The sequence below is a fragment of the Canis lupus genome, chromosome 18, assembly GCF_011100685.1.
Source record: "Canis lupus familiaris isolate Mischka breed German Shepherd chromosome 18, alternate assembly UU_Cfam_GSD_1.0, whole genome shotgun sequence".
NCBI lineage: Eukaryota > Metazoa > Chordata > Mammalia > Carnivora > Canidae > Canis > Canis lupus.
In genome coordinates, this window is record NC_049239.1 from 11,809,796 (window position 1) to 11,818,872 (window position 9,077).

Consider the following 9,077-nt stretch of genomic DNA (forward strand, 5'->3'; position numbering starts at 1 on the left):
GGCTGGTGCAGAACCCAAAGCAGGAGATGCTGAGTGGATGGTGGAGAAGCAGGGGGTGGGGCAGTGATGGGACACAGGAGGCAGGAATCCAGAGGGTGGACATGGTCCAGTGAGTGATGGGATGGGAGCCCCCAAGAAAGGGCGGGTCTCCAGGGAGGCTCTGGTTTCCATCACCAGCAACCAGGTAGACAGAGCTCCATCCTCACACAGGGGGTCCTGGAGGATGGTGAGGTGAGGGCATGACAGGTAATCAGAGAACATCCAGACCCTTCCCCTGGTCTGCCTGTCTTCTGAGATGCAGAGGGCATGTCTCTGTGGCCCTCAGAGACATATATTTTACACTCTGGTCTCACTACAGGTCCCACAGCAAGACCAGGTCTCAGTTACTTTCCTGTCTTCCATGCCTGCTGTGCTCCAAGTCTGCTCAGTGTTCTGAGAACAGAGGGAGGGAGGAGAAGAAGGGAGGGCTGAGCTTTTGAGCCCCCATGTCCCCTTAACCCGGCCAAATGTGTCAGATCACGACTTCCAGGCTCTTCCATCTAGAAAATGTGGGAGGTTGTACCTGTGACAGGATCTCTCTGGGAGTAAAGGGCACTGGTCACTGTTGTCGTCAGCTGACAGACACATCATCCAATATCATTCGCATTAGACCTTTTACATTGGGAGGAACCTGCTCCCAAAGATCCCTGTCTGAGGCAGAAGCTCCCAATACCTGGAAAAGCTCTGCCCACATCACTCTGTCTCCAGCCCTTGAACCGACACTGGGCCAACATGGGCTTCTCCATGGCCCCCGACCCCCCCGGCTGCTGGTGCTCTCCTCCTCCCAGGGTCTAGCAGGCCACTGTGTGTGTGTGGCGGGGGGGGGGGGGAACCGAGTTTTGTCCCCCACAAGGTCCAACCTGCAAAGGCACTGTCCCCACAGAAGGGACCCCTGAAATGCAGAGCCGGGGCTCCCTCTAGTGGTTGGGGAGTCCAGAGATCATCCCACAGGACCTGGGCCTAGTCCCTCCAACCCCCAACTAGGATTCCTAGCACCATGACCCCTGACCAGGGTGATGCCAGCAGGAGCCTGACTGACAAAACGAGGGTCAGGGGACATGGGGTGTCAAGCTCTGTGAGTATAAACACAGTTGCAGGAACAGTATTTTAGCAAATCACAGCACACATGCACACTCAGCAGCCTTAGTGAGCTACCCGGAGAGGAGGTATTTTTTACATTCTGATGATCATTAAGCTTATCAGCTGACACTAAGTGTCATGTAGTACCAGTCTCACTTTTGCGGATTTTCCTTTCTGCAGATGAGGAGCTGAGAAACAGTGGTGTGAACACTGACTCCAGGGCTCACAGCCAGGACGTGGGCAGCGGGGAGAGGCAGAGACAGCAGAGATGGCCTGGTTGCTGGATGCTGGGCCTCTGCAACCCAGCCTCCTCTTTGCTGCATCTAAAGGGCACAGATAAGCTAGTCTCTGAAGGAAACACTTCATGGACGCCAAGAATGAAGAGAGACCCTCAGCTTTCTCCTCATCAGAGAGATGCCCATCACCTCCTTAACAACGTGACCCTGTGTGGTCACCATCAGGTTTCTAAAATCATGGATGTCAGATAGGAGCATGGGCAGTGTTTATAGAAAATATACATGTATACTTCCTGGTACCAGGAACTGGGAGATCAGATTCCCAGGGAAATGCTGACACCCAGCAGCAGAGCCTCGAGGGGTGGGGACAGCCTTGCTGTTCGGCAGCAGTACAAGTGCCCGTCACTGTTGGGGGATGAATTAGTGCCATGGCTGCAAGCAGTGGTACAAGGAGCAGCACAGGGGAGCAATGAACTGTGGGGACAGACACATGGGCTGACAGGAATGCTATGCCATGTATATATCCCTAAATGTACACTATTCACCAGCAAATATCTATGGTTTTCACAGGTACAGAGGACACCAAACATATCAGTGTTCTCATTTGAGGCTGGGAAATGGGGCCTTGCAAGGAGGAGCCCCTTACCTAAAACTGCCAAGCATACTGAGCCCACACCTGGAAAAGCAGGCTTCTGGCCTGGTAGGTCTGGGGACTTCCCTCCTCCAGTGGATCCTTTGCAGTAACAAGGCATCACTTCCCTGGGCTCCACCCCAGAGGACTGTCCCTATAGCACCCTCAGCGGCCAGCAGGGGCAGGGGCAGAAGTCAGCAGAAGGAACAAGCCAACTACTGTAGTTTTCAAGCCTGAAGCTTATTATTGAAAACAATTGGGAAGTGGAACAAGGTCACAATGTGCATTCAAAGCAACAGCTCAGTGAGGACAAAATTAATCCCTGAATCACAAACATCCATGCAGGTTACGTAGGGCACAGGCCTCAGAGCCTGGCCGACTGGAGGTTCTCCATGTGTCTTTCCTAGCTGGGCAATCTCAGGTGGGTGACTCCACCTCTCTAAGACTCTGTCTCATCTGCAGAATGAGATGAATGACACCTGCTTGAGGCTTGCAGGGAGGGAATCAACATGTACAGTGTGTGACACTTAGTAAGAGGTATTTGTTATTATTCAAGGGATAAATGATTTCTTTTATGACCTTTAAAAAAATTAGTCTCAAAAAGGTAAGCATCTATTAATTCACAAGTAGTAGAAGAATATCTCTGTGTGTGTGTCTCTCTCTCTCTGTCTCTCTCCCTCTCTCCCTCTTTCTATATATAGAAAGATGTATATACAGAGAATGGATGGTGTCGTGGGTTTTGGTATTTGTTAGACTTGGGTTTGAATCAAGGCTCCATTACTTACATGACCCTAAAATATCTTAGGATTCCAATAGGCTGATCTGTCAAATGTGATTGTTATAACTACCTTGACATGTTATTATGAGGAAAAGATTGTTATACAAATCACTTCGTACATAAGACTGACTGGCAATATTTATTTACAAAGCAATTAATTTGGCCCAATCCCTGGCTCATGGTGGAGACAGAGAGCTTGCCTGGGATAGTCTGCTTTCAGAGCTGCTCCTGGGGCAGCCTCCTGTCCCTTGCTTATGGGGTCCCTGAGCACAGGACGGTCAGCCAGCGTCCCTGCCCTTCCTCACTCCCAGCTTCTGTGATGACACTTGGTATTTGTACTTGGTAATAACAGCCATTCTAACAGGCATGAGGTGCCTGTTAATTGTGAGTTGGTTTGTATTCCAAGAATTTCAGATAAACAACACATAGTTTTATAACTTATGTCCCAAATATTATGTATTTGTGCTTTTTTCCCATTAACTCTCGCAACCCTGTGTGAGGCAGACTTTTGAGAGGAACAGAATTACTGTATCACACTGATTTGCTATGTGCACATGTGCACACACACACACACATCCATTTACCTTGAGAAGAGCCAAATTGGACTAACATCACTGATTCTAATTCCTTCTAATAAAGCAGGCTCAATGATTATCACATTAACTCACCTTTTTAAAGGCGTCCTTGGTGAGGAATGTCCAAAGCCTGTCATTATCTGTTGACTGAGAATACTCATGTGTACCTCATAGATTTTATTATTTTCAAGGGTTATAAACTGAGATTAATATTTGAAAGGGGCCTGATCTCATGCCTGACATGTGGTAGGTTTTCTGCATGTAGTGACTGAGCTTGAAATGCCAGGTCCACTCAGTGAGAGGTGCACACAGTAGAGAGGGGATGGAGCTCTAATCCTGCCTCAGCTGCTCATGGTCCTGTCATACTGAATGAGTCACTTGCATTGTAGGAGCTGTTTTCTCATCTTTAAAGATGAGGAACAATGAGGCTTCTGATAGGAAGGCTTTCCTTTTCTTGGGGCAAGATCTTCCTGTACCCTGTGGTCCTTCTAGCTGGACTTAGAGTCAAAGTGATATGAGACAGATTAACAGGAGAAAATCAAGTTTAATAGGCAGACATATGGGGAGTCCATACAGACATGGAAATTCCCAAGAATTTGGAATAGGCAGCTTTTATAAGCTAAGGAGAGAGGCAGGGGTCTAGGATACAAAAGGTCCAGGCGCAGGAAGGTGAGAGGAGAGCCCAATTTGGAAGAACAAGGCTGCCCAATGATGCAGATGATTCCTTAGGCAAAGTGGAGTCTCTGTTAATAGCCCTTTTGCTGCCACAGGCTCTCCTTTCCAGTGTAAATTTCTGCAGTTCAGTGAGAGGCATAAGCTTTTCCTGCATCTGCTGGATTTTGATTATTTTAAGTCAGAATAATCTTTATGCTGAAGTAGCCCACTGGGGCAGCTGCCCTGAGCCACTACACTTTTCATCTTTAAGTGTCTAAGCTTCTGTGATTCCAATGCAAAGTGTGACTCTTCAACATGACACTTAGGCCTTGGTTTTAAACATGGGGTTACTTGTCTAACAAAAAGAAATTATTTTTAAGTTTTTATCAACATAAAGTGTTATAAAGGTATAAACTGAAGATAAAAGAAAAAATATTTTATGCAGTCCTTTCATCAAAATATATCAGTGTCTTTCCTATTTTTGGGTTTCTGGGCCTGGCCAGTTCACTAAGAGTTGACATCACGTGGACATCCAATTTATTCCCTGTAATCTAGTGAAGAAGTAAAACTGGTTAAGATCTCATACTCTCCCATGGTCAGAAGGGAGCTGTTCCAGGTCAGGGAAAGCAGGCCAGCCTCTCAGAGGTTAAATGAAAAGGTCCAAGCTTCTGCTCTGATCCACCTGCTTCTCCCTTTGGGCTGAGGTTTGGGGCCATCAGAACAGTTGCATTCATGGCAGCAGCAGGATGACCCGGGAGGACAGGAAGTACTGCTCCCTCAAGAGCCACCTGATTTCTCTCCTCCTGGGGACCAGAGGGTCTTGCTCAGAACCTTCCACTCTCCACATGACGGTAGTTGGGGGGAAGCCTTGGCTACTCTTTCTATGATGCTCAAGAGTTTTCTCCTTATTACTTTTTAAATGTGTGTCTCTTTTAGAAAAATATAACCTTTCAGTGTCTCTTGGAGAAAAGCACAGCTGCACCACAGCAGGAAGAGAAGCAGAGGAAAGGAAAACAATTGTCACCTGTTGAAATGCATTTCCAGATCCAGGATGGACCCTCTACACTCTGGGGTGGTGAGTAAGCAAACTAAAACTTAGATACTCTCCTGTCCCTGTAAATGCTGCCCTTGACCAGAAACTGTCTATCCCAGCCAGCCAGGCCCCAGACACCAAGGATCTGTAATGATTCCCCTGTTCTACATAAGACCAGATATGCAACCCCAGCCAATCAGCCTAATCCAGATTCTCTCTCCTCATTCCTGACTGACCTGCCAGCCTTTTGAGGAAATCCCTGACCTCCCAGGCCATTCTGCCTGTTCCCCTGGGCTGCTTCTAAGGCTCTATGATATTCCCTGTTGCTCTGAATCCTTGAAGAAGAGTGCTCCACTGCTTGTGAGGCCCTGAGCTCCCCAATCTATGGATTGTTCTTATTTTAGTAAAGGACATCAAATCTACAGATTAAATGGTTTTACTTTTGTCATTTGAGACACCCAGGAGAGTATTTGGGAGTTTAGGTGACTTCAATATACACTGAAGGCTAGTCATGGCCAACAGCTGTTTGCATAAAAACAATAATTGCCTAAAAACAAAAAAGGCTGGCAACATAAATTAAATTTATTTTCATAAAAATATAGATCATTGTGGATTATCCCTTCATATGTAAGATTTTTCTTATTGGTAGAAATCTAGAAAACTAGAAAGTTGTTACCCAATTTCTCACCACCCACATAGCTCACCTTCTATATTCAGAGTCTTTCCAACTGTCATTTTCTGTGCAGATGTCAACCCCACTGGCACTTTCTTTTCCACTTACCACTTTGGCACCGCTACCCTAGACACCTGCTGAGGGCCTGAATGATGGCTCTAAAATATTCTTTTAGCAGAATATTCTAGTCAACACCCCACCAACTCAGTAACAACCCCAAAGCATGCATTTTGGGACACTTGAGCCTGAATGTTGGTTATGGCTCAGTATGTCTTCTTTTCAGTTTTTACCAAGAGGAGGAGCTCAGGAGCTGGGTCTGATAGTGGTTGAGAAGGACCCAACCTTCCTTCCCCAGCCAAGTTCACTTTCTGACCATCCTCACTGCCTTCTCTCCCCAGGCTCACAAGCTATAACTAGCATTTCTAATTACCATAACTACACCCAGGAGGCCCTAGTATACTGGGTACAACTAAAAATTAATGTTCATTTCAGTTGAAGGTAAATACTTCCTTGACTGAATTGAATTTTCATGTCAGAAAGTTTTTTTAGCTGACCCCTCCTGAGGCCCTGCCTTTACCATTTCTGAGGATCTGACACTGGAACTGCAAGACCTGATGCCGCCCCCTGGTCTGCACTGCCCTCAGGCTCGATGCACACTTCTTCCTCTGGCTGCACACACACACACACACACACACACACACACACACACACACATTTTCCAAGACTGTAATATTTTCTGAAATTCTACACTATGAGGACCCTATAAATTACCTTATTGCAATCAGCCCGATTTTGAGGTGAACACCATTCCCCAACATTTCTTGAGCATTTTCTATGCATCTAGAACACCCTATGTGCTTTGCTCACGTTCCCTGCTTACTCTGCCTGCTACCTAATGAGGTCCCTTTTGACATAAGAGGGAAAGGAGGAGAAACAGCTTGCCCAAGACTACACAGCTATCATGTTTTTTGTTAGGGCATTTAAATCTTCTGATGAAACCTTTAGGAGAAATGCTCCAATGCTCACTTGGGGTGGTGGGGGCGTGGACTACTATCTTCTCAGCAGGGATCTCTGCTCTGTGCTTGTCCCTGCTTCCTGAGCAGGATGCATACCCATCGCTCTGTTAGTACCAAATGGCCATTTGATGCTTGAGATTTGTGTCCAGTCAGATCTGGCTAACATCACCACCTAATTCTCTGTAAGCATTCATAACCTTGGAAGAGTTATAAAATGTGAGCTATTCCAATTTCTGAATGGTGGATAGCAATATTTATCCCACAAGGTAATTTTCAGGATTTAATCAAACAATGAGCAGAAAATAATTAGTATGGTGCTCAGGTGTAGTCTATGTCCAATCAAAGAATCCTGTTATCACTGGTGATCTCTTTGCATCAACATTCTTCAGTGTTTTTCAGGGCCCTGACCATCCCACCCCTTGTGATCAGACCTGTGCCTACCCTACCCTCTAGCCCCTCCCCATCCCTCCCTCAAGCCTCTCTCTCACCAGTACCTTCAGGTGCCTCAGTGAAGCGGAGGCTCAGACTCTAACCTGCCCTCTGCCACCCACCCAGGCAGTATCCTCCCAGCAGGTGCAGCTATGAGGTCCCCCTTGGCTTCTCTCCACCAGGTGGGAGGAAAAATCATTCTGTGTCCCCTTACCATCCTATGCACTCTCTTGTTTCCCCGTAAGTCTTGACTCCCTCCCTGCTGCAGGGTGCGTGGGCACCTTCAGGCTCCTGCCACCACCTCACAGCTGTCCCCCTTACAGGTGGCCATGCGGAGACCAGGCTGGAGCAGCCTGCTGTAGTCGTGGCACGTGAGAAAAGCTCAGCCTCCCTGCTGTGCACAGCCAATGTCAAGGCCAGCTATATCCACTGGTACCGCTACCAGGAAGGAAAAGGGCTCCAGAGGCTCCTCCACCTGGCCATGTTCCAATCAGATGTGCAGTGGGATTCGGTCCTGGAAGCAGACAAAGTCACCGCCATAGAGACCAAGGATGGCTACAGCTGTACCCTGTTGGTGCTGAAGCTGGAGAAGAGTGATGAGGGCATGTACTACTGTGCTGCCTGGAGAGCACACAGCCACTCACTCTGCCCTGGTCCCCCATGCAAAAAGGTCACTGACTCCGGGCCCTTCAGGCCTGGCACCTTCCACAGCGTTTGGGTTTCTGGAGTTGTTCTGGGGTCAGCCCTCAGCAACCAGACTCTGGCGGGCACCCCCTCAGCAGGTAGAGCCCTGGAGGCTAAGGAGCCCCTGGTGCTCAGTGTCGCTCAGACCCAGGGAGCTGTCCAGCCTGGAGGGACTTTTCTACAGATTGTCAGGAGCAAATACTTCTGAAGTATTTGGAACAGAAACTGTGCTGCTCAGTGTAGTAGCCACTAGCCACTAGCCACAGGTGGATACTCTGCACTTGAAATGTAGCTTTATGCTAGTCCAAGCTGAAATGGCTGCTTATGTAACATACAAACCATTATTTTGAACATTACAATTTGAAAGTTAAATATCTCATTAATAATCTCTATATTGATTGCATGCTTGAAATAACTTCAGATATCTTGGATTACTAACTAAAAATGATCCTAAAGTGAATTTTACTTCTTTTTTTTATTTTTTTAAGGTAGCAGCTGTAGCTATACAATGTTTTGTTGTTGTTGTTGTTGTTGTTGTTTACAATACAGTACTAGCAACTTTAATACTAACAGAAGGTTTGGCTTTTACAAATCTAAAACAAGAAAAACAGAACCAACCACTCCTAAAGTTACTGATACCTTGTCCTTGTCTAATGTTGCTCTTAAAAATGAAGTTAAAATATACGTATGAGTTAATGATGAGTTAATATCTGCAGTGCTTCTAAACTTAATAGGGGCATGCCACTGGTATAAACATTACAAATTTGAAGGTTGTTATATCCTAGGGTAATCATGATTTGTTATGTTTGTCCTAAAGGTACTTTTATTAAATCATGATCTGAATCTTAAATTAAGACCTGTCTATCTTTGGGAACCTTAACTTTTCTGCCCTAATATGCTCATAGGTACATATTATTTTCTCAGTGATAGAGCTAAACAATCCCAACACTGTATTTTTATTTCTGCCATCCTTGCTTGCCTGACCTAACTTTTTAAAATGCATAAATTTGCTGAATCCTATTAGGATGCACTTTATTACACAATAATATGGCAAATATATAATTTGACACCTCATTGGTGATCACTGCTACAATGGGAGATGTACATAAAAGTCTAAAAGAAGACCACAGATGATAGATATTCATGCATTTAGTATTTGTGCTATTTGGTTCATGCTGAGCCAAATACAACCTATACTTTTATTATAGCCATCTATTTGTCTTAACATTTGGCTCAATTCCCAGCTTTA

The 9,077-nt window shown here is 46.0% G+C and overlaps 1 protein-coding gene across 1 annotated transcript; it reads left to right on the forward strand.

The window, feature by feature from the left end:
- The first annotated feature begins 1,036 nt into the window (after positions 1-1,036).
- LOC119864147 lies at positions 1,037-8,088 on the forward strand. Its single transcript, XM_038562531.1, has 3 exons — positions 1,037-1,114; positions 4,930-5,068; positions 7,468-8,088. The coding sequence occupies exons 1-3, from the start codon at positions 1,037-1,039 to the stop codon at positions 8,034-8,036; spliced, it is 786 nt and encodes a 261-aa protein (XP_038418459.1). The 3' UTR covers positions 8,037-8,088.
- The last annotated feature ends 989 nt before the right edge of the window (positions 8,089-9,077 follow it).

What these genes read in the sequence shown, in the direction of transcription:
- LOC119864147 (XM_038562531.1), top strand. Translation starts at nt 1,037, where the DNA reads ATGACCCCTGACCAGGGTGATGCCAGCAGGAGCCTGACTGACAAAACG. An exon ending in GACATGGGGTGTCAAGCTCT is followed by an intron (nt 1,115 to 4,929) that starts GTGAGTATAAAC and finishes TGTCTCTTTTAG; the next exon opens with AAAAATATAACCTTTCAGTG. An exon ending in ACCCTCTACACTCTGGGGTG is followed by an intron (nt 5,069 to 7,467) that starts GTGAGTAAGCAA and finishes TCCCCCTTACAG; the next exon opens with GTGGCCATGCGGAGACCAGG.